This window comes from Dipodomys merriami, unplaced genomic scaffold (genome assembly GCF_024711535.1).
Source record: "Dipodomys merriami isolate MVZ:Mamm:240054 unplaced genomic scaffold, mDipMer1.0.p SCAF_384, whole genome shotgun sequence".
NCBI lineage: Eukaryota > Metazoa > Chordata > Mammalia > Rodentia > Heteromyidae > Dipodomys > Dipodomys merriami.
The window spans coordinates 500,606-527,565 of record NW_027205426.1 but is presented as its reverse complement, the minus strand read 5'-3'; the positions used below and the strand labels follow the sequence as shown (position 1 = coordinate 527,565).

At 53.5% G+C, this 26,960-nt stretch overlaps 2 protein-coding genes across 13 annotated transcripts; one reads left to right on the top strand and one right to left on the bottom strand.

Moving 5' to 3' along the window:
- Positions 1-424: 424 nt before the first annotated feature.
- On the top strand, positions 425-11,332 carry LOC138805068 (probable G-protein coupled receptor 19). Of its 10 annotated transcripts, none has more exons than XM_069989636.1 (3): positions 456-501; positions 5,098-5,369; positions 9,985-11,332. In XM_069989636.1, the coding sequence occupies exon 3, from the start codon at positions 10,010-10,012 to the stop codon at positions 11,246-11,248; it is 1,239 nt and encodes a 412-aa protein (XP_069845737.1). In that variant the 5' UTR covers positions 456-501; positions 5,098-5,369; positions 9,985-10,009; the 3' UTR covers positions 11,249-11,332. The 10 variants fall into 10 exon arrangements, with proteins under 10 accessions (XP_069845742.1, XP_069845740.1, XP_069845737.1 ...); XM_069989642.1 differs by lacking the exons at positions 456-501; positions 5,098-5,369 and adding an exon at positions 4,157-4,313 and having other exon boundaries at positions 9,985-10,170; positions 10,276-11,332; XM_069989634.1 differs by lacking the exon at positions 456-501 and adding an exon at positions 4,157-4,313 and having other exon boundaries at positions 9,988-11,332.
- Positions 11,333-12,258: 926 nt separating this feature from the next.
- LOC138805069 (cAMP-responsive element-binding protein-like 2) lies at positions 12,259-22,990 on the bottom strand. 3 transcript variants are annotated; one of them, XM_069989643.1, is made up of 4 exons: positions 22,640-22,990; positions 20,296-20,493; positions 19,248-19,392; positions 12,259-12,480 (listed from the first exon to the last, which is right to left on the bottom strand). In XM_069989643.1, exons 1-4 carry the CDS (start codon positions 22,652-22,654, stop codon positions 12,362-12,364), a joined length of 477 nt encoding a protein of 158 aa, XP_069845744.1. In that variant the 5' UTR covers positions 22,655-22,990; the 3' UTR covers positions 12,259-12,361. The 3 variants fall into 3 exon arrangements, with proteins under 3 accessions (XP_069845744.1, XP_069845745.1, XP_069845747.1); XM_069989644.1 differs by lacking the exon at positions 12,259-12,480 and adding an exon at positions 15,176-17,192 and having other exon boundaries at positions 22,640-22,971; XM_069989646.1 differs by lacking the exon at positions 12,259-12,480 and adding an exon at positions 18,719-19,079 and having other exon boundaries at positions 22,640-22,974.
- Positions 22,991-26,960: the final 3,970 nt, after the last annotated feature.

The window sequence follows — 26,960 nt, the reverse complement described above, 5'->3', positions numbered from 1 at the left end:
CAGCGCGTGCAGCGACCCGGGTTCGATCCCCAGGAGGACCAAAGAGCAAAAAGATCAGAAAAATAAAAGCATTTGCATTTCCTCTTTTTCCCTGAGGTTTCTGTTTCAACCGTCGGGCCCAGCTCTCCCCGGTCCGGGGAGAGGGGGGGGATCGGACCCGTCCCAGCCAGGACGGGGGATAGCGCGGGGAAGCCCCACGGTGGAGTCGGTCCCAGCGGAGGCCGCCAAGGCGCAGGCGCAGACTCCCCGGGCCGCGCTGGTAAACAAGCCTCAGCACAGGCGCCGTGGAGGAAGCCAAAGCGCCGTTAACCCTCTCTGCGCAGGCGCACACCCGTCCACCCGCGATGTCATCCGTTCTGCGCAAGCGCTGCAGCGCCCCCCCCCCCCCCCCCCCCGCGCGCTCGGCTCGTTCTGCGCAGGCGCAGCGTGTTAAAAAAAAGTTCGTAGCCTTTGGGGTTTCGCTTCTGGAAAAAAAGGAAAAGAAAACCTGGCGTCCGAAAGGTGACCGACCATTCGCTCTGTCGTCCCTTCACCATTTCTTCCGCACTTTTACGGGTGAAGAAGGACGTTCCCGCGGCCGCCGCCGAATGTGCTCGTGGCACTAATGCGCCGGGGCTGGGAGACGAATTTCCTAAAAAAACCCACCAAAAAAGAAAAGAAGAGGACGGGGGGGGGGGGGGGCACCAACACACAAAACCTCTCCGAGACTTCCGCGAGCAGCGACAGTCTTCCTCCGGGTGCGCATGCGCAGGGCGTTTAGTAAGCCTTTTTTGCCCCTGGGCCAGTGCGCATGCGCCTGGTGATAAGCGCGGGAATTTTTGAAACTGTGCAGGGTTCGCCCAGGTTCCAGATTGGGCGCTCGGGAAAATGTCCTTCGGGGCGACGCCGCGCATTCAGTAACCCAGCGCCATGGTCTCGGAGAATGTTTTCTTCCATATATATAATATATTAGACATACATACACAAACATATGTATAACGTATATATTATACATATATAATGTATATTATACATTATATGCTATAATGTATAATACACATAATATGTTTTATATGTTATACACATATATAATATATAACACATTATGTATAACATAGTATGTATGATATATATTATACATATATTGACGGTTGTGGGGGCTCGAACTCGGGGCCTGGGTGCCGTCCCTCAGCTCTTTTGCACAAGGCTGGTGCTCTGCCACTTTGAGCCACTCCTGGTTTTCTGGAGTTCACTGGAGATAAGTTGACCTTGAACCTCCATCCTCAGATCTCAGCCTCCAGGCCCCTCCCCTGCTGTTGGTCCCATGTCTGACTCAGAGCTCCCAGTGGAGGGGCTGAGGTTTGTTCCCAGCCCAGGGAGCAGCTGCAGTGACCATCCGGCCTCTGGCCTTCCCAAAGCGTGTGTTCCAGCTGGGTAAGAACAAAGCTGACTGAGAGAAAGGTATGAGGAGGAGGAGGGGGGTGTGAGGAGGAAGAGGAAGAAAGTGTGGGGAGGAGCAGGAGGTGTGAGGAGGAGGAGGGTGTGGGGAGGAGGAGGAGGGTGTGAGGAGGAGGAGAAGGGTGTGAGGAGGAGGAGGGTATGGGGAGGAGGAGGGGGTTTGGGGAGGAGAAGGAAGGTGTGGGGAGGAGGAGGCTGTGAGCAGGAGGGTGTGGGGAGGAGGGTGTGAGGAGGAGGAGGAGGGTGTGAGGAGGAGGGTGTAGGGAGGAGGAAGAGGTTGTGAGGAGGAGGAGGGTGTGGGGAGCAGGGGGAGGCTGTGAGGAAGAGGAGGGTGTGGGGAGGAGGGGGAGGGTGTGAGGAGGAGGAGGCTGTGAGGAGGAGGAGGGTGTGGGGAGGAGGAGGAGGGTGTGGGGAGGAGGGGGAGGGTGTAAGGAGGAGGAGGCTGTGAAGAGGAGGAGGCTGTGAGGAGGAGGAGGGTGTGGGGAGGAGGGGAAGGGTGTGAGGAGGAGGAGGGTGTGGGGAGGAGGGGGAGGGTGTAAGGAGGAGGAGGCTGTGAGGAGGGGGAGGGTGTGGGGAGGAGGGGGAGGGTGTGAGGAGGAGGAGGGTGTGAGGAGGAGGAGGGTGTGGGGAGGAGGGGGAGGGTGTGAGGAGGAGAAGGGTGTGGGGAGGAGGGGGAGGGTGTGAGGAGGAGAAGGGTGTGGGGAGGAGGGGGAGGGTGTGAGGAGGAGGGTGTGGGGAGGAGGGGGAGGCTGTGAGAAGGAGGAGGGTGTGGGGAGGAGGAGGAGGCTGTGAGGAGGAAGAGGGTGTGGGGAGGAGGGGGAGGGTGTGAGGAGGAGGAGGCTGTGAGGAGGGGGAGGGTGTGGGGAGGAGGGGGAGGGTGTGAGGAGGAGGAGGCTGTGGGGGGAGGCTGTGAGGAGGAGGAAGAGCAGGCTGTGGGAGGAGGGTGTCCCCCAGGTCTCCCAGGGAACCTGCTCCAGACCCCTGGAGGAGGAGGAGGAGGTGCATGGCACCCAGGGCCTTTGTGGAACATAGCGGAACATTTGCATATACACTGTGCCTGTTGGTGGAGGTGGACTTGCGATCTCTAGAGTACAAGTGATATGGAAATCCATGCAAATGATATGCAAATCGATCCGCAGGGAATGATGATGAGAAGATTTGCACACATTCACCTCAAGTGTCCTTGAACTCCTGTTGGTTGAAGCAGAGAATGTGTACCCTGCAGATGCTGGAGACATGAATGTCCACCTGTCTGTCTGTGAGAGAGTGGAAGGAGGAAGGAAAGACAGAAGGAAGGAAAGAGAAAGAAGGAGGAAAGAAAAACGAGGTGTGGTCTTGCTCTACCAAACACTTCATTTTTCTTTTTTCTTTTTCTTTTTTTGGCCAGTACTAGGGTTTGAACTCAGGGCCTGGGCACTATCCCTGAGCTCTTTCACTCAAGGCTGGCATTTTACCACTTGAGCCACAGCACCACTTCTGGTTCACTGGAGATCAGAGTCTCATGGACTTTCCTGCAGGGGCTGGCTTTGAACCGAGATCCTCAGATCTCAGCCTCCTGAGTAGCTGGGATGACAGGTGTGAGCCACCGTACTGGGCCTAAATATAGACTGTTTGTTTGTCTTGCAGAGCTAAGGACCGAACTCAGGGTCTCACCAGCACTTGCCAGGCAAGTGCTTCCACTGAGCTAAATCCATCCCCCTAAAAAAACAAAGAAAGTTTTAAGGGAGGAGGCGGTGGAGGATGGGTGGCGCTGCCCTGGGGAGAAAGTTGAGCTCTGGGTGAGCGCATGGAGGCCCCAGCAGGATCTTTAGCCAGCACTGTTTCCTGGTGAGCACTTCTGAAAGGAGTCCTCCCCTCAACCAGCCCCAGCTCCATGGCAACCAGACGTCAGCAGCCGGGGTGGGGAGAGTCAGGCAGGCAGGCCCACGCAGGGTGGGGGGGGTAGGGGAGCTGTGCACCCCAGGAACCCTGTCATGTGAGGGTTTACCCCACTAAGCACAGGCGGAGGGTGGGCTGAGGGCGGGCATGAGTGAAGGACGGAGCTGCAGGATGAAGAATCACTGGGTTTTTATATATATTTAGTCAGTCAGATATGGGGCGATTCGTGTTTATAAGGGAAGTGAACAGTAGGGGAAGTCAGAACCCCACATCCAAGGTGCGCATCTGAGCTGTGAGCACAAGATCTCGGGGGCGGAAGAGGGGGGACCCGGTGTAAATGCCTTTATTTACCTGCGCGTGGACTGAGAGGCTGGCTCTAAGGAGCACTGGAAGGGGAGCACTACTGTCCGTGGTGCTGAAGGCTTTCCGGGCCTGTACGGGCTCTTGGGGGAAGGGGTTCTGGGGGGGGGGGCGGTGAGGAATGCCCTGGTCACCCCGGTGACCCCGCTTCTCCCCTTCCTTCGGTGCCAAGCAGCCCTGGGTGCTGAGGACAAAGATCACCGGATGACAATGAGCCAGGGGTGGAGGCGGGTGCCGAGATGGGATGGTGGGAGCCAATCAGGTCAGCGATGGCGGCAGCTCTGCTCCTGAAAGGAAAAAAAAAAGGGAGGGAGGACCGGGAGGGAGAGGATGGCCACATTTTTCCCCCCAGAACCACGTGACCCAGCTCCCACGTGACACATTCCAGCAGCTTGGAGAGAGGGAGGGAGGAGGGGGAGCGGGGAGCTGGGCTTGGGGGTGGGCGGGAGGCAGCTGAGCCCGGCCTGGCCTGCATCATCTCCCTGCCCGCAGCAGCCCAGGGCCAAGCTGGGGAGGGTGGGAGCAGGGCAGGGGACAGCCATGCCCACGTGCCCAGCGTCTCCCGGTGCCCCTGGGGATTCTCCAGACTCCTGACCACGAAGACCCCCCCCAGGAGAAACTGAGTCCAGATGGAGGAGGTAGGTGCTAGAGAGCTCTAGACGTCACACTGAGAGCTGACCACCCCAACACCCCATCCCTGCTAGGTAATTTGGGGTTCAGTGGTATCTTGGGTAGGCAATCAGTCCCTGATTTTGTGCCATGCGTGACGGAGGAGCATGGGTGGACCCGAATTGGGGAATTGTGAAAGTGCTCGTTGAATCCTGGAAAGAGACGGGGGGGGGGGGGGGGGGGAGCACGTGTGCGGTGGCCCCTCGAGGGGGGGTGAGGGCGGGGGGGGGCGTTTTGGCTGCTCTGGGCCAGTTCCCAGGGCTCTGGGAAGCCAGGGAGCCGGGCCACTGCCTTGCTTCTTCCCCCTGCTCCCGAACCCGGGGCGCAGCCCCTCCGAATTGCCACCAAGATGGCCCTAGGGAAGTTCTTAAAGAAAGCGACCAAAGTGATAGGCTAAAATTTGCCAGGGACTCGGCTGTGTGTGTGTGTGTGTGTGTGTGTGTGTGTGTGTGTGTGTCTGTCTGTCTGTCTGTCTGTATGTATGTCTGTATGTCTGTATGTATGTATGTATGTCATGGGCCTTGAACTCAGGGCCTGGGCACTGTCCCAGAGCTTCTTTTTGCTCCAGGCTGGCACTCTACCACTTGGGCCACAAGCCCTACTTCCAGCTTTTTGGGGGTTCATTGGAGATAAAGGTATCTCAGACTTTCCTGCCCTGTCTGGCTTTGAACTATGACCCTCAGATCTCAGCCTGCTGCGTGGCTGGGAGTGCAGACATGAGCCACCAGCAGCCAGCTCATTTCATTCCTACAGCACACGGTTTAAAAAGGAGAAAACCAGGGCGCAGAAACATTAAGGAACGTGGCTCAGGTCTCAGAGCTTACAAATAGACCTGGAGTTTGGAGCCAAGGACTCGGACCCCAGGGTGGGCATTCTTGACCGCCTGCTTGTCGGCAGTGACTTCTCTCCAGCAGCAGCAACTGGAGGAATAAATCAGCCCGCCCGGCTCATCCAGACCCCCGGGGAAATTGACGTTTGATCTTGAATTATCCACACAGGCACATTCCGTACCCCCAAATAACCCAGTAAGTAATTGCTCATTCTCCCTCCCTCCCTCCCCACCTCTCTCTGGCTGTATAGATATTTGGTAGTAAGACACCACGTTGCCATGGTGACCGAAGGATGGCTAAAGGGAAAAAGCACCTGGATTACATCATGGCTGATTTTTTTTTTTTAATTGAATCTAGAAGCACCCTGCTATCAGACATACCCTCGTCACAGGCTGGGCTGGATGCACTGTTTTGTTGTCTTTTTTGTTGGTGATGGTGGTGGTCGTGGGGCTTGAACTCTGAGCCTGGGTGCTGTCCCTCAGCTCTTCAGCTCAAGGTGAGTGCTCTGCCACTTGAGCCACAGCGCCACTTCTGAGTTTTTCTGCTTATGTGGTGCTGAGGAATCGAACCCAGGGCCTAATGCATGCGAGGCGAGCACTCTACAACTGAGCCATCTTCCCATCCCCTCTACTTTGTTCTTACAGGGATTAAAAACATCTTAAAACAATGCCCGTGACATAGGCTGTCAAACAGACTAGATCCACAGCTTTAAAATAATAACAACAATAATAATAATGATAATAATAAATATCACACTGCAAAGTAAGGGGACACATCATTCCTTGCCAGTTAGGGCTTTCGGGGTGCAAGGAGAAACGCTCATTTTTTTTAATGTTGTCCTGTGTGGATGCAGGTACTCTCCTGCGAGCCTTCCAGAAGTAGCTGGGGCAGCAATCTTGAAGTTGCAAATTCTTGACTGAGTGCTGCTCTTCCTCTAATGCTGAGTACTGCGCAGTACTTTGTGGAGTAACTGCGACCCTTGGAGCATTGAACCCGCTCTTTTCCAGCCTGGAGCCTTTGGTTCCTGCTGAGATAAATGACAGGACCCACTGGGACAGGAGTCTCGTGGGGTGTGGCGGGGCATGGGGTGCGCCCTCAGGATTCGCCTGTGAATGTGGTACACTTGGCTGAAGGCAAGTTTAGGCTCCGGGGCACTATTACTAGCAAAGCCAAAACAGTATTAAAGTTTTGGGGGGTTTGTATGTGTGTACTGGTGTGAACTCAGGGCCTCACACACTCAGCCTTCTTGCTCACAGCAGGCGTTGTACCACTTGGTTTATGCCCCCATCCTGGCATTTGCTAGTTACTCAGAGATAGGTCTTGGGGCTTCAAACCAGGGTGGGTGGTCTTCCTGGTTTCAGCCTCTGGAGTAGCTAGGATTGCAGGCGTGAGCCACCCGTACCTGGCCCCGTTTCCCTGTGTTTGCCAGTGCCCCATGGTGATAAGGAAATATTTATAGAGCACCTGCTTGGTGCCACACATCGTTCTCAGTTCCTTTTCCTGTGCCGTTGATCATATTTGCACAACCAGTGGGCATGGGGCATTTGTGGGCCAAGACAGTAAGCACCAAGATGTCCAGGACCCCAAGGTGATGTTGCTTAGTGGCCTGTACACCAGAGCTGGTGTGTAACATGCACACTTTCCCAGCAGGCTTCCTCTCCTGTACTTTTGTGCTAGTCTGGGGGCTTGAACTCAGGACCTGGGCGCTGTGCCCAAGCTTTGGTGCTCCAGGCTGGTGCTCTACCACTTGAGCCAGAGGTCTGCTTTTGGCTTTGTTGTGGTAGTTTTCTGGAGAGAAGATCCTTTACAGACTTTTCTAAGCCAGGGCTGGCTTAGAACTGCAATCCTCAGATCTCAGTCTCCTGAGCAGCTGGGATGACAGGCGTGAACCACTGGCTCCGTCTCTGTCCAGCTGGCTGGGTTGTGTCTGCAGGGTTGGCTGTAATCCCACCATCTCCAACCATGTTTATTTATGCTTTCTTTTGTTTTTTTTTTTTGTCATCTAAATAAGGTTTGTTTCCAGAGAACCAGGTGTTTTAGGTGATCTTTTATATTTGCTTTTCAATCTTGATTTTTGTTTATTTCCGCTCTGGTCTTTTCACCACTACTGGGGTTTAACTCAGGGCCTGTTTGCTATGCCTCTAGTCCAGCTTTTTGCTGGTTAACTGGAAATGTAGTCCTTTTTTTTTTTAAATTTATTTATTTATTTTGGGGCCTGGTCGTGGGGCCTGAACTCTGGGCCTGGGCGCTGTCCCTCAGCTCTTCAGCTCAAGGCTAGTGCTCTACCACTTGAGCCACAGTGCCACTTCCTGCTTTTTTTTCTTGCTTATGTGGTGCTGAGGAATTGAACCCAGGGCCTCATGCATGCAAGGCAAGCGCTCTACCACTGAGCCACCTTGCCAGCCCCATGGAAATGTAGTCTTGAGTACTTTTCTACCTCATCTAGCTTCCACAATCCTCCAGCTCTCAGCCTCCTGAGTAGCCTGGATTACAGGTGTGAGCCACAGGTGTCCAGCATTTTCTGGGACCTTATTTTGACTGAACCCGGGACCCTACCCCCCAAGCCCCCTGTAGTTAGCGCTGAGAGTTGAACCTGAGACCTTGTTCATTTCACACATATGCCCTACTACTGCGCTACATTCCCATCCCAGTTCTTTTCATTCTTTTCATCCCTTTGGAAGATTTCCTCTCCTTCCCGCTCCATCCCCAGGCTGCCCTGGCCTTGCCTGGAATTCAAGCAGGCGGCTTGCTCTTTCAAATCTGCAGTCGCTGCTGGTTTCTGGCACTAGATGGCGTCCCGAGTCCAAGTTCACCCCAGTCCACTGTGGGTGTGTGGACACTGTTGTAGCACTAGAGGGCCTGCCAAGCCCAGGTTTCCCTCACATCTGCTGTTGATGTACATGGCGTGAACTGGGGAAGTGCCCTGGCCTTTTCCTGTATTCTGGGGCCAGGGTGGCCCCCAAATGACACATCCCCCAGCTGTTGCCACAGACAAACACCTCACACTGTGCTACACCAGAGCCCAAGCTGCCTGGTCCAGCAGTCTGTGGAGAGCACTGGTACCCACCTCCATTCCTTTCCACCAAGACCATGGATTTCAGAGACAGAATGACTGGAACATAAACTCCAGTCTTTTGGAAGCATGTGTGTGGAGTAGGCCCTGACTTTCAGAGCATTGCTGTGATGATGGCAGAGGCTGGGGATAGGCCTCCTGCGGGCCCACCATCCAGCCTCTTGTTCTACTATTTTAGAATTTGTGTGAAGGAGAAGAGATCAGTAAAGGGGGCAGGGTGCCCTGTTCCTAAAACCCAGGAATCCAGAAGTCCTTGCCCAAGAAGCACCTTCACTTGCAGTGAAGTTAGAAAAGTTTTATTTTTAATGTGTGTGTGTGTGTGTGTGTGTGTGTGTGTGTGTGTATGTATGGTCCTAGGGCTTGAACTCAGGGCCTGTCCACTGTCCCTGAGTCCCTTTGTGCTCAAGGCTAGCGCTCTATCACTTTGAGCCACAGCTCCATTTCTGGCATTCCTGAGTAGTTTATTGGAGATCAGAGTCTCATAGAGTTTCCTGCCTGGGCTGGCTTTGAACCATGATCCTCAGATCTCAGCCTCTCGAATAGCTGGGATGACAGGTGTGAGCTCCTAGCTTTTTATAGAGAGGCAGCTCAAGCCTGTGCAGGAAGGGTTTGAGGAAAATTATCCACTGCCATGATATTTTGTTGTTGTTGTCGGTCGTGGGGCCTGAACTCTGGGCCTGGCCACTGTCCTTCAGCTCTTCAGCTCAAGGCTCTACCACTTGAGCCACAGCGCCACTTCTGGCTTTTTCTGCTTATGTGGTGCCAAGGAGTCGAACCCAGGGCCTCATGCATGCAAACCGAGCACTCTATGGCTGAGCCACTTGCCCAGCCCCGTGCCATGGTATTTTCTAACAGAAAATGATTAAATGTACAAGGTGGTTCCCCTCCTGGACAGTGCACACAGGCGTCCGTGCTCCTCCCGTCTGTGTAGAAGGTGCCCCAGCTGCTAGCTATGGTGAAGTCCAGTCCCCTCCCGTTCAAGGGGGACAGAGCCTCTCCTGCACTCTCGACACCCGTGTGCGGCCCTGAGCCGGCGTGTTTTGTGATCCCCCCATGTTCTGGTGGGCACTCAGCAGATGCATCGTGGGCCACGGGCCGTGGGATTACTATGAATTCCCATGTCTGCATGCTAAGTCTAGGAAAATCCAGACGGTGCGACCAGTGTGCCAGTCTGAGTTCAGACCCGGCCTGAGCCCGACTCAGGAGGCTGGGATCTGAGGATCGTGAGTCAAAGCCAGACTGGGGCAGGGAAGTCTGTGAGATTCTTAACTCCAACGAAGCACCAAAAAGCCAGAAGTGGCCCTGTGGCTCAAGTAGTAGAGCGCTAGCTTTGAGTAAAATAGCTCAGGGACAGCGCCCAGGCCCTGAGTGCAAGCCCTAGAACTTGGGGGTGGGGGGAATAGGGACCAAAGCTGAGTGCCAGTGGCTCACGCCTGTAACCCTAACTCCTCAGGAGGCTGGGGTCTGAGGATTAAGGTTTGAAGCCAGCCTGGGGAGGAAAAGTCCGTGAGACCCTTATCGCCAATAAACCAGAAAAAAGCCAAAAAGTGGAGCTTGTGGCTCAAGTGGTGGAGTCTGGGCCTGGCACAGCGCCCAGGCCCTGCCTGAGTTTGAACCCCAGTGCACCATCTGGACCCACACTGCCGAGGGAGGAGCCCAGGCCTGATGGGACAGCAGTCCATGGTGGGGGGGACCATGTGACAGGGTTTTAACGGGGGCTCGCTCTTCTCTCCTCAGTAGAACTGACCGGAAGGCGGAGAACATGGCTGCGCTCACGATGGACAGGAGCCGGCCACCGTTCCTCTTCCCCACGCTCCCGGTGCCCGTCCACAACCACAGCGAGGTGGAGACGGCCTCACCCAGCCCCGGCCCGCTGGGACTAAATGAGGACGCCGGCTGGCCCGGCAACAGGACAGGCCCCTGGTACGCGCGGACCCCCGGGGAAGTGGCCGCGGCCAGCGTCTTCTTCGGGACCCTGTGGTTGTCTTCTGTCCTCGGCAATTCCCTGGTCTGTTTGGTTATCCACAGGAGCCGGAGGGCGCAGTCCACCACCAACTACTTTGTGGTGTCCTTGGCGTGCGCCGACCTCCTGGCCAGCGTGGCAGGCGCGCCCTTTGTGCTGCTGCAGTTCGCGCTGGGCCGCTGGGCGCTGGGCGGGGCTGCGTGCCGCCTGGTGCGCTTCACGCAGTACCTGACGCCCGGCGTGCAGACCTCCGTGCTCCTGTGCATCTCTGTCGACCGCTTCTACACCGTCGTCTACCCGCTCAGCTTCAAGGTGTCCCGGGAGAAGGCCAAGAGGATGATCGCCGCCTCGTGGCTGCTGGACGCGGCGCTGGCCAGCCCCGTGCTCTTCCTCTTCGGCCCGGCCGGGGACGGCCACTGCCCGCACTTCCCCCCTGCGTCCTGGCCGGGCACGGCCTTCGCCGTGCTGCACGTGCTGGCGGCCTTTGCCGCGCCCTCGGCGTTGCTGGTGCTGGTCTACCGCCGGGTGGCTAGGCACATCTGGAGGCTGGGCGGCCACGGGCGCGCGGTGCGCAGGACCATGAACGTGGTGCCCAGGACCAAGGTGAGGACGGTGCAGGTGTTCCTGCTGCTCAGCCTGCTCTTCCTGCTCTCCTGGCTGCCCTTCCACGTGGCGCAGCTATGGCACCCCGGCGAGCACGAGGCCCGGCAGAGCGCGTTGGTGTTCACGGCTGTCGCCTGCATCGCCTTCAGCTCCTCGGCCTCCAAGCCCGCGCTCTATGCCATCTCCAATGCCAACTTCAGGCGGGGCGTGAAGGAGACCTTCTGCATGTCGGCCACCAAGTGCTACCGCAGCAACGCCTACACCATCACCACCAGCTCCCGCATGGCCAAGCGGAACTACGTCGGCATCTCCGAGATCCCGCCCCTCGCCAAGGCCGGCACCAAAGACTCCATCTATGACTCCTTCAACCGGGAGGCCAAGGGCAAGAAGCTGGCATGGCCCATCAACTCAAACCCGCCTAACACGTTCGTCTAGCGCCTTGGTTCCTTCTGTGACTGTCCTGTGCAGGGTATTAAAAAACGCTCTGGATCAGAAAAACAGAGAGGATTTGATGTATTTTTCTCCCACCCTACTTTCTGAGTCTCTTTTTTCTTTTGGGCTGGTCCTGGGGCTTGAACTCAGGGCCTGGGTGCCATCCCTGAGCTCTTTTGGTTCAAGTCTCTTTCGCTAACATGCTTTCATCTACCAGAATGGAGCTGGTTTCACATCAGACATTGTACCACAGCGTGCGTGAGTTGGATGCCTAGAATAATGTACATTAGCCAGGCACTGGTGGCTCACGTCTGTCATGCTGAGAGGCCGAGATCTGATGTTTGTAGTTCAAACTAACCTGGGCAGGAAAGTCCATGAGACTCTTTTATCTCCAACAAACTACCAAAAACCCCCCAAAACTGGAAGTGGCTCTGTGGCTCAAGTGGTAGAGCACCAGACTTGAGCAAAAGCAGCTCAGGGGCAGCGCCCAGGCCTTGATTTCAAGCTCCAGGATTGGCACCGAAAGAAAAAAAAGAAATATATACATTAGTTACAATATAATTACAATACAATTACAACGTGTGTCAGTTTGATGCCTTCTAGAAGGAAGCATCTTTCTCACTTTTTCAGTCTTGGTTGAAGCCTCCTCTGCCTCACCATATATATGTTTTTCCCTCCACACTGAGTTTTTTTTTTTTTTTTTAACTATGGGGTTACATAGGTCAAACATTCTCAAATATGCCAGTGTGGAACGTTCCAGGAGCTTTTCTTACTTCTACCAAGTAGCATCTAGGAGGAGTACTGTCCACATTCTCTTGTAGCCACAGGCAATGCAAAGCCCTGCTCCATACATTGGGGGGGTCTTTTTTTTTTTCCTACCCAGTACTGGGGCTTGAATTCAGGGCCTGGGTGCTGTCCTTCAACTCTCTCTCTTTTTTTTTTTTTGCTCAAGGCTAGTGCTCTACCACTTGAACCACAGCTCATTTCCAACTTTGTGCTGGTTAGTTGCAGATGAAGAGTCTCATGGGTTTTCCTGGCTGTCTGGCTTCAAACTGTGATCCTCAGATCTCAGCCTCCTGAGTGGCTGGGATGACAGGCGTGAGCCACCAGTGCCTGCTACGTTGCAGATCTTGCCGGGAGCCTCCCATCATTTAATCTCATGGCGAAACAATCAGGAACCTTAGGTAGAAAATGCGTAGCGTTGCCTAATTTTCCCTCTTTGAAGCTGTCCCCATCTGTAATAAGCACAAACGAAACAAGCAAATTAGAGTCAGCACAGAAGGAGCCAAGCCCACATTATTCAGAAGATGAACTCATAAAGAGGTGACATCAGGGTCAACCAAAATGCCTTCTGCACCCCCAGCTCAGCACCGTTTCACCCCTACCCTTGGCCTGTGCCAAGTATGAAGAAGGTTCCTGGCGTGGCCGCTTGGTGGCGGTGTGGCCAGCAGCAGCTGCCAGCACAGGAGGGACAAGGCTGAGATAAACTAGTCAGCGAACAAACAACAAACTTCCCCCCTACCAGATGGCGTTCCCACATCACATGAAACCTGCAAACGCACTCACTAGTCACAGGGTTACCTATATGAACGTGACCATTTCCTAACCCCACGGGACCCCCAAACTGGCAGTGGTACCCCACATCTGCCAGAGTCTCTCCCTTTTCTACCCCTTTAGCATGGGACTCAGAATTCACAGCCTGATGGAAAGGAAGGTATGGTGCAAGTGGTAGAGCGCCAGCCTCGGGTGAAAACGTCAAGCTGGAGCGAAAGCAGAGTTCAAACCCCAGGATTAGTGCACAGATGTGCACAGGCACACGCACATGTACACACACACATACCCCTACCTTAGGGAAAATTTCAGGAAAGGCCTCAATAAAAGTTGCCTGTGTTCCTTGTTAAATTCTGTTGTTGCCTCGCACGCGCGTGCACATGCGCGCGTGTGTGTGCATGGAAGTTCTTTTTAATACCACACAGCCTGTGCTAGCTCCACTGGGAACAGTGGAAATTGCCCGACCACAGGCCAGCTTTCCTTCCTGGGTTTCCATCTGGGTTGGGTGAGACCTTTAGATTCAGGGCGTTGGGAGGGAAGGAGTCCAGTGGGACAGAAGGGAAGAAGGTGGCAGGGGTCCACTTGTCCTCTGCCCCTTCCAAATGCTTGCTAGGCAGGAACAGCTTAAAAGTTGGGGTGCAGAACACAGAAGGAAGCAGCCTTGGGTGGGTGCAGGGCTGGGATTCTCACTCACAGGGAAGTCAGCAAGGCAACGTGCCTGGAATGCCCCCAGCCACTCTGGGGCACGGGCCGCCATTAGGGCAAACACAGGCCTACTCGGAATCAAGCGAGAGCAGGTGCTAAAAAGACAGCTTTGGTGATTGTGAGGTGAGACCCCAAGTAAGATCGAAATGGAGGCACACAAATATTGTAAAGAACTTGGATTTGAGACTGGGGGTGTATGTGGCTCAAGTCCCACCTGACATACAAGGCCTTGGGTTTGATCCCCAATACTGAAATAACGATTACAAAAGCCCCTTTATTTTCTTTGGTCGGTCTTGGGGCTTGAACTCTGGGCTTGGGCGCTGTCCCTGCGCTCTTCAGCTGAAGGCAAGTGCTCTACCGTTTGAGCCACAGCGCCACTTCAGGTTTTCTAGTGGCTTATTGGAGATACAAGTCTCACAGACTTTCCTTGCCTGGGCTGGCTTTGAACCATGATCCTCATCCTCAGATCTCAGCCTCCTGAGTAGCTAGGATTACAGGCATGAGCCACGGGCGCCTGGCACAAAAGCCCCTTTAATTTGTATTGTTTCGCAGGTAATACAGCTTGAACTCACAGCTGCATCAACTTTTTTGCTCATGGTCAACACACCACTTGAGCCATGCCTCCAAGGCTGGCTGGTTAACTAAACATGGAAACCCTCAACTTTTTAGCTTGGGCTAGCTTTGAACCACATTCTTCCAGGTCTTACTCTCCTGAGTAGCTAAGATTGCAGGAATGAGCCACCAGCATCCAGGCCTTTGATTTTTCTGAAAAATTTGAAATTGGCATGCTGCTTTGATTACAGGAGATGGGGCGGGGGCGGGGAGCAGCTACTTTTACTTCAGATGATTAGCTGGGCACATAATGATTGGGCTGGGAACCTGGAGCTCTGCAGAAGGAACTTCCAGCTCCTGGTCAGGTGCTGGAACCCGCCAGGCATCCAGGGCCCATCCACCATGCTGGGACTGGGGTGGACGTGTACCCCTACTTCTCCCCAATGGAGACAAGAACGTGAGCCAGCCAGAGAAGCAGTGGGGCCTGTGGGTGATCGCCCCTCCCAGCAAGCTCCAGGTTCAGACAGCACTTCCACAACAACTGGGGCTAGGAGTCGTCTGGGAGTTGCTTGTGGAGTCTGGAATCTGAAAAGCAGGAAGGAGAGCTAGGACTGCCTTCGTCGTTATCTGGTGGAAGATGTTCTAGACTATTAACTAAATATGAAATATGTACTTAAGGAAAACAGAAGATCTGTAACGGCCATCTACTGCTGCATAACAAATCACCCCTTTGCTTTCTGGTATTGAGGATTAGATCCTAAGCTTCATGCTTGCTAGGCACATGTTTTACCACCAGACACAGACACATTCACTTTTTTTTTTTTTTTTTATTGTGGTGGTACTGAGGTCTGAACTCAGGTTCTTGTGCTCACTCGAAGCTGCCTGCCTGACTTGTGCTCTACTGCTTGAACCATGCCTCCAGCCTGGCTTTTGGCTGGTTGCTTTGGAGATGGAGTCTCACAGACTTTTCTGCTTCCACTGATTTTTGAGCCAAGATATTCTCGTTCAAGGTGACTCAGAAATGGGCCCAGACCGATTTTTCTCTTTAAATCCCATACTTTTTAAAAACAACGCTAAGCAGACAGACATATTACAGTGCTCTGAAAAAGACAGCTGGACATGTTTCTGGTGAAGATACTTTATTTCTCATAAAAATATAATTGTACAATGCTCTTCAGGAAAAGAAAAATCCTTCAATGCCCCAAATACCATGTGGCTTAATCGTCGTCGTCGTCCTTTGAGAACTAAAGAGGTAATTGATATTACGCAGCTGATTTGTGAAATACAGCACTTATGTTTTTAAGTTTTATTTGCCTTTAACTAGAGGTTAAGTCCAGTTTAAACCTATACTTTCTGTAATTAGCCAAATCAAATCTATCATAATTCAAAGATGATAGGATAAAATAAAATGCTAACTGGTGATGCTGAGTTTAAGTCAATTAGTTGGCAAACAGTGATAGTTGTGATTTAGACAGAAGAGAGAGATTTCTGACTTCACCTGGGCCCTACGCCCTGGCCCAGCCTGGGGGGGCTGCACTCCCTGCTGGTCCATGCTGGGGAGCCGATGCTGAAATTCTGGCAGGTCTCTGGGATACACACCACGCCTCCCCACTTCCGTGCCTTTCTCTATGAAGCGGGATGGGGGCTGTGCTCAGTGGGGGTCAGCCCCAGTGGACAAGCAGGGGCGCCCCCTCACATGCCCTGCAGAGAGAGAGGAAGGGAGAAGCGGGGAGGGGAAGGAGGGAGGGAAGGAAGAAGGGGAAGGGTGAAGGTTGAGGCAGGGCCCATGGCTTCGATCAAAGGGAGCACATGCTTCCAGGCTGCCAAAGTGCACGGCCAGCACCGTTCCCACGGCAATCAGAACTCTTTTGTCAAGCCCAGGAGAGTCTCTTGGTCTGATCAGGTCCAAAATACCAAGTGGAAAAAGTCAAATAAATCATGCACCAGGCACAGGGACCACCAGAAAGGGGCTCCTCGACGCTCACTTTGGAATGTTTGCTTTGAAAGGACTCCGGGCTATCAAAAGGGACTAAATCCAGCACAGAGGAACAAGAACAGACCACAGTTGACCAGTGGACAATCCGAAGCCGCCTTTAAATCAGCAGCCGCATCCTTGAGCACGGTCAGCCATCTCCATTCTGTCTCCAGCACGGCCCTAGGAAGACATGAATCTCCTGCGAACGCAACGCAGAAACTGGACCTGCTGGCCGCGCTCACCAGTGATCTGAGTGTGGACTGCGCACAGGACGGGCCAGGCTGAGTCTGCTTCTTCCAGTGCCTGCAGGAGGGGAGGGGAGGGGAGGGGAGGGGAGGGGAGGGGAGGGGAGGGGAGAGGAGGGGAGAGGAACACAGCCTGGCTCTGCCCCAGATAGCAAGATTCAGTCTCAACATCTGCTTCTCCATCTTCTTCAGAAAGTTCTCACTGAACTGAGAACACAAGCAGGCCAGTCCTCTGGACACAGACGGGCACACACACATACACACTGTGGGTGACTGATGGCTGCTTTGGTTAAAAATCAAATGTGATCACTACTCTCCACGTGTCCACGTGGCCGTGGCAAAATCGTTAAGTATAGCTGGGAAGACAGCAGTTGCCCAGATGGGGGCTGCCACGGGGCCTCCTCGGTGGGTTTTGCTGATATGTGCATTGTGCAGCACAGGTGTAGATTGTGACAACAGAGACTAGATTCACTAATGCTTGCGTTGGAACGGCTGACAGGAGCCAGAAATACATGTGACTCAAGTCAACGTAAAGACCCAGCACCTAGTCCGTCATCAGCCCATTTGGTTTCTCTTTGTGGGGTGACCAAAAGGAGAGGAGGTGACACCCAAACTCGCACACACATGTACATACACATGCACGCACTGCGCCCATGTACACAATTACATGGAAAGAACATCAATTAACCAAAGAAGCCATATGGAGTGCAGGTACCAAGGCCCAGTCTTCACCCGTTTTCTATTCCCGGTGTTCGAGCATCGCCACACTTGAACGTGGTGGGCATGGTGGGGTTAGAGCAGAAACTCTACGCTCTGATCTGTGATCCACGCTCGCTTGCACAACTGGCAGATGCCGCACACTCTCAGAGTCGGACCCAAGGCCTGGGGTGGTGATCAGATCTCCTCACAGACCTTCACCCTGAAAAACACCAGGTTCACTGGTCGGTGAGGTCTGCCCAGCCTGTCCTACAACGCATGGCCTTTGTCTTTTGAAAAGTTGTATCAGGCCAGGCACTGGTGGCTCACGCCTGTCATCCCAGCTACTCAGGAGCTGAGATCTGAGGATCGTGGTTTGAAGCCAGCCCAGGCACAGAAAGTCTCCATGAGACTTATCTCCAATGAACCACCAAAAAGCCAGAAGTCAAGCTGTGGTTCAAATGGTAGAGCACTAGCTTTGAGCAAAAGAGCTCAGGGACAGCGCCTGGGCCCTGAGTTTAAGTCCCATGACCAACCAAAAAAAGAAAAAGAAGAGAAATGCAAACTAAGAGACAAGTAGCAAAATTTTGCTTTTTTTTTTACTATCAGTTTGGACTCAGTTAATAAACATCAAGTCAAGGCTGGGAAGGTGGTTCAGTAGTAGAGTGCTCGCCTAGAATGCATGAAGCCCTGGGTTCGATTCCTCAGTACCACATACACAGAAAATGCCAGAAGCCGGGTGCTGGTGGCTCACACCTCTGTAATCCTAGCTACTCAGGAGGCTGAGATCTGAGGATCATGGTTCAAAGCCAGCCCGGGCAGTAAAGTCCATGAGACTCTTATCTCCAATAAACCACTAGAAAACCGGAAGTGGCACTTTGGCTCAAGTGGGAGAGTGCTCCCTTTGAGCTGAAAAGTGCAGGGACAGAGTTCGAGGACCATGACCGACCAAAAAAGAAAATGCCAGAAGTGGCACTGTGGCTCAAGTGGTAGAGCCCAGGCCCTGAGTTCAAGTCCCAGGACTGGCTATAGATAAAAATGAACATCAAGCCCACGTCTTCAACTCACACAGGTTTTATGAAAGGTGGTATCTTCTCCTGTTCAAGCTCCTGTAAGCAGGCGCTCCAGCACTGCTTTTTTCTCCTAACTACTCAGTGTCACCAGAGCATCTGCAGAACGAGGCCACTACCTGGCATCCTCCTCATCCTCATTTTTCTTAGATGGCTAACTAGCCAAGGTTGGCCCAGAATTCACAATCCTCTTGCCTCAGGCTCCCAAGTGCTGGGACTACAGGAGTGTGCCACTATAGCAGGCCCAACACCATATAGTCTTCAAAGTCTGAACAAGTGCTGTTCATAGCCCACAGCCTCCCTCACGCTGTCAAGAAAAACAAACGGGAACTGGAGCCACGTCCAACTTCTGAGATAAATGCTGCGGCCAATCTTCCTGACCTTGGGCTGTGACGCCAGCTCTGAGCAACATAGAGAACAAGATAAGCCCATTTCCTCCAAATGGACACTTTGTACATCAAGGCCATCTAGAAGTGAGGATGTCTGAGTGGGGGAGGGGGGCCGCCAGCCAGACCTGGGAGAGGCCAGCACTAGACAAAGAGCGTTCAACAAAACTCAATGCACACACAGAGAAGCTAGGCATTCTCCCCAAGCAAGATCCAGCCCTGAGGATGGTATGACCAAGTGCCTCACCTACCCGCGCCCCCCCCCCCCCCCCCCCGCACAGCTCCTAGTGTATCTCACTTCATTAGAAAGATGGCCCTCCAGCAGCCTTGGTTTAACCGCCACCACTGCACCTGGGGCCCTGGGGGGGAGGGGGGTCCTCATCCAGCCCGCTCTTAATTCTTCCATTTTGTGGGAGCTGGGACTGAACCCCGGGCCCTCAGGTATGCTAAGCATATAGTGTATACTCCCAAAGAATTAAAAGTATAAACCTTCATTGCAATTATTAAATATTTAACCTACGTGAAAGTTCTTGTGAGCTAGAAACAGTAAGTGATGCCACTCCTGCTTATGGACGGAGCTCTTGCTAGGTGGTCGGGCCAGCCTGGCGCTGGAATTACAGGTGCACACCGCCACACTTGGCCTTCGCTTGCTCTCTATGAACACCATGGGAATCACACTTCAGTATGGAGAATGCATGGCCCCTTCAGCTGCACTTGTGCACTGCACCCCCACATCAAGCTCATGCTTTAAGCACACGCATCATGTAACACACTCACACACCCCCGGCCTGCGGGCCGCCCCAGGGCGGGCACTGTACGCACAGGAATTGCTGGCGGCGTCTGCCTTGCCGGTCTTGCTGAGCCTGCTGGTGCTCTGCTGAGATTTGCTCTGCTCTTCTGCAGTGAGCAGGGCCTTGATCTCAGAAGGGATTTTTCCTTGGTCCATGGCCACGCACCACTGTTTATACTGGAAGAGAAGCAAGTATCGGTGAAAGGTCACACGCACACTGCGGGAGGGAGCCCGCTCCACCCCCATGGGTGCTGGTTATCCCTCTCATGAAGTGTCAGATGCTGCTTGAACTCTTGTCTCCCCAGTGTGCTGTCCCCCAAGCCTGAGGGAAATCTAGTGGGTGCTCCTCTCACTTCCCTTGCCTACCCTCCAGCTCTCTCACATACACACATATACACGCAGCCTCCACACCATGACCTCGTGGTACACATGCCATCAGCACCTGCGTTGGCTCTGGTGTTGCACAGGTGAGGGACCCTGGTATCTGCCCAGCTGAGGTCTCTGCCCGGCTGCCTTCTCTGGCTGGTTGCAGTCTCTGCCCCAGCATCTCAGAGCTCATGCTGGCATCACTATCATCCCACACCAACCGCCATCACCCCACAACTGGATAAACATGGAAATTCACCTGGCCACCATTACACAGCGTTCTACTGCACGTCTGCAACAGGAAATAGATACATGTGCTGTGATTTGAGAAAGAGTCGCTAGACAGCCCAGGCTGGCCTCAATCTACTTATCTTCCTGCTTTAGCGTTCATTGTGCGGGGATCATAGGCATGGGCCACCATGCCTGGCTACAAAGTAGTCACAGTATATGAATGTAGAGCCTCTTCTTTTAGCCAGGGTGATTTTCTAGTGTCTTCTCTCATTAGCAATCTCCCCATGGAACAGGCAGGCACAACTGTCCTGCATCAGTGGTGTGAGGAAATGTAAGCCTGCTGTGCATGCGCACACACGTACACACACACACAAACACACGGGCTACCAGAGGAACAGCCTTTGCAGTGATGCTGCAGGACAGGCTGCTCCATTTTGGGGATCCTGTGACCACCAGGTGGCACTGAGGGCATCCCACCATTACCATGTCCAGCTCCTCTCGGAGAGCACATATGGCCCGCTCTCGGCTGGACACCAGCTCCTCCAGGTATTGGTATCTGAGCTTCTTCCGGGCACGGCACTCCCGGGCACTCTGCCGGCTCCTCTCCAGTTTGGCTTTCAGGTCAATTTTGGCTGGCTTCCGGCCCCGCTTGCCTGGCTTCTTCACTTTGCCACCTACCACCTGCAGCAAGAGAGAAGGCAGGGTCCAATCAGCCTCTGGCCAACCTCAGCCCCTCCCAGGATCCTCATGGAAAAAAGAGGTGCACAGAGACTTTTGCTAGCAAGTCAGTCATAATTAAGTTTGGGTGCCAGTGGTTCACACCTGTAATCTCAGCTATTCGGGAATTTGGAATCTGAGGATCTCAGTTCAAAGCCAGCCCAAATAGGAAAGTTTGCAAGACTCTTATCTCCAATAAACTACTCAGGAAAAAGCTGGAAGTGGTGCTGTGGCTCAAGTGGTAGAGCACTAGCCTTGGGTACAAAGAGGCTTGGCGACAGCGCCCAAGCCCTGAGTTCAAGCATAGGACCAGCCAAAAAAAAAATTATATTCTTTAGCAGTACACTTTTTAGGCCATTTAAAGGTGGATAATACACTAAATGTTTAGTTTATGAAGAATTTTTAATTACCTGAGGAAGTAAAAAATCCATACTCAAAATTACAAGCTCGTTGTGATTGCCATGTTAACAACTCAACAGAGAAGTATACAAAGATTGTGAAGAATTCTCTGAGTATTGCTTTATCTATGTTTTATGCTTATGAAACTCTATGAGAAATGATGTATCCCGAGCAATTTAGTTCAGGAAAGGGGAAAAGGCTAGCTGATGATGGATATTAAGTAGGTTAATAGGAATTTCAGGATTTTCTTTTTGTGCTGGTCCTGGGGCTTGAACGAAGGGCCTGGACACTGTCCCATAGCGTTTGTGCTCAAAGCTCTACCACTTGAGGGGCTGGGACAGTGGCTCAGTGGTAGAGCACTTGTCTAGCATGCATGAGGCCCTGGGTTCGATTCCTCAGAACCACATAAGCAGAAAAAGCCAGAAGTGGCGCTGTGGCTGAAGTGGTAGAGTGCTCACCTTGAGCTGAAGAGCTGAGGGACAGTGCCCAGGCCCACAGTTCAGGCCCCATGACCAGCCAAAAAAAAAAAAATTAGAATTTGGGCTGGGAAGGTAGCTCAGTGGTAGAGTGCTTGCCTCCCATGCATGAAGCCCTGGGTTCGATTCCTCAGCACCACATAAGCAGAAAAAAAAAAAAGCTCTACCACTTGAGCCTCAGCTTTTTGCTAGTTAAGGGACTCTGAGAGTTTTCTGAAGCAAATGCTCAGATCTCCACCTCCTGAGTGGCTAGGATTAGGGGCAGGCAGAGCCATGGCCCTGGCTCCAAGTGCTCTTCTTTTTTGTTTTTTTTTTTGGGTCCGGTTGTGGGGCCTGAACTCTGGGCCGGGGCACTGTCCCTCAGCTCTTCAGCTCAAGGCTAGCACTCTACCACTTGAGCCTCAGCGCCACTTCTGGCTTTTATCTTTTTGCTTATGTGGTGCTGAGGAATTGAATCCAGGGCCTCATGCATGCAAGGCAAGCTCTCTACCACTGAGCCACCTTCCCAGCCCCCAAGTGCTCTTCTTGGAGAAGGTGTTCTAGAGGAGGTGAGCCGTGGCGCTCTGGCCACAGAACCCCCGAGGGCCCCACCAAGGGGAGAGACTCCAGTATGGGGGCGCTCAGTGAGGATCCACAGAGGGGTCCATTGGTTAACAGGGGTCAACTGGGAGGCACGGAGCCCATGAAGAAAAGGCACAGCGGCTCCTTCCCTTGGCCAGGGGCCATGTCCAGGCGCAGGCTTGCACTTCTGAGAAGAGCTGGCCAACTGGGTTGCCAGAGGGGTGACCAGAGTGGAGGCCTAGGCCTGAGTCTCGCAGGCCCCTCAGGCTTAGGGCGCTGAAGGCCCAGGGGCAGGGCGGCACTTGGGAAAAAATCAGGAGGAGGCGGGGCCCACTGGTGCCCCGGGCCCCCCATTTCACTATCCACTCTGGCCCCCACGCCCACCATGGCCCCCCACACCACCCCATGTTCCCCTCTCACGCCCCCCACTTCCCCATGCCACCCCACTTCCCACCTCACACCCTCCACGCCCTCCCTCCCCCTTCAAGTCCCCATCCCCCCTCATGCCCCCAGATCCCCCCTCACGCCCCCACGTCCCCCCATCCCCCCTCATGCCCCCAGGTCCCCCCTCACGCCCCCCACGTCCTGTCACGCCTCCTCCCCCCCACGTTCCCCGTTTCCCCCTCACAACCCCCGTACCCCCTTCGGCCCCCCCACGTCCCCCTCACGCCCACCTTGCTGTCGTCCATGGCCACGGGCCTCCGCCCGCCCGGGCGCCGCCGAGGACGAGATGAGGTCCGCCGCTCCTCCCCGGCCCGCCGCCTCCTCCCCGCAGCCGCAGTCCGCGGGCCCGGAGGCCGCCTCAAGACCGGCGAAGCGGACGCCGGGGGCCGCGAACGCCCCGCGGCGGGGCCGCCGCCTCCGCCGCTCGCCCCATGGCGGCCTCAGGGTGTTTACAGACGCCCGCGACCGGCCGAGACCGGAGACGCGGCGCTCGGCGGCCGCCGTGCCCGCGCGGGATTCTGGGAATGGTAGTCGGCTCTCCCGCAGTCTGAACGCGGCCGACTGGGGAAAGAACTACAAGTCCCAGAGAGCTTCGGCCAGGGCGACTGTTGTTCGGCGGCCCGCAGGCGCCCGGGGGCGGGGCCGGGTGCCAGGGGAACTACGACTCCCACAATGCACTGTGCCCGGCGTCCGGGGGCCCCCCCTAGCGCGCCTGCGCTCTGGAGGCCCGGAGGCTGTTGACCCCAGTTCGAAGCCAGCCTGGGCAGAAACGTGCGTTACTGCCAACTGACCAGCAAAAAGCCAGAAGTGGAGCTGTAGCTCCAGTGGTAGAGCACCAGACTTGAGCTGAAGAGCAGAGGGACAGTGCTCAGGCCCTGAATTCAAGCCCCAGGACCGACAAAAAACAGTATTCCTACAAACAAACAAACAAAAGTTGGGAATGACTTAGAAGAAGGTGGTCCCTGGATGGACAGCTGTCCATCTCTATCCGTGATCCCACCTTTGCTACCTGCAAGGCCCACCGAGCCTCCACCATGCAGCTTCCCCCATTCCCTGCACCTGGGACTCCACACAGAGGCACTGTTGCCCTGCTGGAACATTCTCCCACTGTACTGTTTCTCCTGGTGACAGACTGGCTGCGTGGCACACACCGGTCCCACCTGTTCTTCCAGCTCTCTGTGCCCCCTCACCCCCCTCTCTCCTCTTATTAAAATAGCTTTGTTAGGAGCCAACTGTCCATGGCTCATGCAGGTCATCCCAGCTGGGAGGCTGAGATCTGAGGATCAGGACTTGAAGCAGCCTGGACAGGAAAGTCTGTTTGGTGGGGGTAAATCCCTAGACAAAAAAAACCTCAAGTGGTAGAGCACCTGACTTGAGTGAAAAAGCTCAGGGACAGCACCCAAGCCCCAAGTTCAAGCCTCAGGACACACACACACACACACACACACACACACACACACACACACACACACACACACCTTACACTCCCCACAGAAAACCACTGAATGGGTGGTCAGTATTCTGCACCCCAGAATGCCAGGGCCGTGGTGAACAACAGAGACTTCTTGCTGCTGTTAAGGAGAGCAAAACGAACTCCATCTTCAATGCACTAAGAGCTTCCCCACCCCTGAGAATTAAAATACTGCTCTCTCACAAGCACCTCAAGATCAGGAAATACGCTGTCTCTGTTGAGATTCTAGGAAAGGTCGAGACTGTTTGGACAGTCCCTCTGCTTGCTGTGATAAGATTGTGTAATCTGCTTGACCACCAGCATGGTGAAATGTCAAAGGTTAACAATAGTAAAGCAGCCCGGCCACCTTTGCCCTTCCAGGATGGAGTAGCCTTATTCCCACCCCCATGGGGAAGAATATCCCCCTGCTTTGTGTGGGGACCCATCACATTTGAGTGCCAGTTCAAACCAAGATGAGAGGTTAGTTCAAGCAGTGACGATGAGGCAGACTGTCACTCCATTGGTCACCTGTGTGTGGCCTGGCTGGACTACATGGTTTGCCCTTAAAACCCCTAGCTTGAGGCCTGCTGGGGGGAGAGGGGGGCGCAGTGGGAGAGGGGGGCGCAGTCTGAGCTCCTGAGTCTGTGCTGCATCCCTGGCTGATCAGCTATCCACTTCCCCAATAAATGCATCTTTTTTTTTTTTTTTTTTTGCATGAGACTGTCTCTGTGTGGGACGTGAAATCCCCTCCCACAGACCCTAGTGCACTGACTAAGAAAGAAACCTTAACCACCTTTTGGGGGAAGATGCCCCAGGTGAAGAAAAGAGACCTCTGGATGAGTACAACTCCATGGGCTGCGGTATACTGTGTTGAGAAAGTGCACTGTGGGCCTAAGACAGAGAGAGGCTGGACACAGTGAAGCTCTCTAAGGCTGGGTGGTCAAGGGTTGCCTTGACACCCTTGTGAATGTCCTTATTGCGAGTGATGTGAAATCCCCTCCCAGGAACCAAGGTGATATTGCCTTTATCAGAACAACAGACATTTTGCCTCCCTGATAGCAGTTGTCATAGGGAGAGGATTGGCCGATAATGAAAATGGTCTAAAAAGGAGAGATTTTTACCTTGTTCCTTGTTCTGTGTACTGTCGTGTCTGTCTGTGTCTGTGCTTGCTTCTGCTCTTTTTTTTTTTTTTTTTTTTTTTTTGTCAGTCGTGGGGCTTGAACTCTGGGCCTGGGCGCTGTCCCTCAGCTCTTCAGCTCAAGGCGAGCGCTCTACCACTTGAGCTACAGCGCCACTTCTGGTTTTCTGGTGGTTTATTGGAGATAGGAGTCTCACGGTCTCTCCTGCCCAGGCTGGCTTTGAACCGCGATCCTCAGATCTCAGCCTCCTGAGTAGCTAGGATTACAGGCATGAGCCACCAGCGCCCGGCTGCTTCTGCTCTTGTTTGCTGTTGTTGTGACTGGATTTACTTCACAGGAAGACATGGGACAAGCAGTACCTACTGAGGTACTTTCCCTAGATCTAGTCCTGCGATGATTTAAGGATTTTAAAAAGAAAGCTAATGATAGATTATTAGACTTTGCCAGAGAACCATGCAGACATCCAGGTACAGAGAACAAAGGAAGGTTTATTGCTGGGAAAGGGGACCGGCAAGACCCCTTCTCACAAGGGAGAAGTGAGAAGCAACACTGGCTATTGTTTGGAGTGACCAATATAACCTAGGAGGTTTAGGAGGGGCTAGAAGGGGCTAGGAGGCAGAGACTCTGGTGTGGAAATGAGGGCCAAGGGCTTCATCATGGTGGGCTAGGATTTATGGCTGCTATCCAAATAGTAGATAAGGGTCCTGCAGCTGCTCAGACAGACCTGAAGGTCACTCTGAGGGGCTCTGGCTACCTTCTATGGTGGTAGCTGCCTCAGAGAAGTGCCATCCCAAGGTAAAGGGGGTTGGAAGTTGATTCTTTACTGCCTTTGCTACCTGGGCCTAGTGTTGCCTAGGAAGGGAGCATGCTAAGCTGAGGAGAAGGGAAGGAGTGGACTAAACTATGGGAAGGGAGCTCATTTCACTAACATTCCCAACTCTTTGGTTTTATAAATGATGGGGGGGCACCAGGTCAGGATTATGGGCAAACGTCTCTTCTTCTGGAGCTGCTTCCTGCTGAGAGGTGGTTAAGTGGTACCCTTCCGGGAGCATTTGATTGACAGACTGATTGGTGACAGGTCTCATCTTCACCATGAGGATGTTCTTCATGTACCTGAGCAAGCAAGGCATGATCAAAATAAGGCAGAACATTGTGGTTAAGGGACCCAAGATAGGCATGAGCCAGGGAGTAAACCACCCAAAGAGGTCCCATCCCCCTTTATTTTGTTGGATTTTGTTTTAAAATTCCTTGAGAAGCCTGATTTGTTCCTTAATGGCATAGCTGTTATCGGTTAAGTTAAAACAGCATGTTTTTTACCTCCTCGCACCCTTGATGGTGAAGTAAGAGTAGGTAATCAATGGCAGCACTATTGTCAAGCCTGTGTTCCTGCTGCTTTTGATTTAGCAGTGCAGTAGCAGAGGAGGTGTAATTAATATTTTTGACCACTATGCGTGCCAAACACATGACACCCTTATAGGCCCCGCTGCCAATCCTGGTGTCCCAATCAAGGAGAAAGTGAGGGTAGTATATTATGCTTCAGATCGAAGGTGTAGTTTATCAAAACTTTCATCCAGCACCAGATTTCTAGTTTTACGACCTCATTGAGGCTGGAAAAACTCCTTATGGGGCAGCACCACAGCTAGACAGCTTTAGGCAGCAGTGGGAGTTATGAGACAGATAGGCAGAGATATAAACAAAAGTGTAACTTTCACAGGTCAAAAAATAGCCATTGGTTACGGAGACATGACCCTCCACATACAAAATACGTTCATAGTTGGCATAAGTAAAGTTGCCCTCTTTAGTGCTATACAGTCATGGGTGCAATTTTGGACCTGGGCACAGGTGTTATTTTCCAGCATTATAATCTAGGGTGGTGTATAACATCAGGGTATCTGCTGGTCTCTCATGTAAAGGTTTTCCCAATTATAGAAGCCAGCATAGATGGTATTTATATCTACTGCA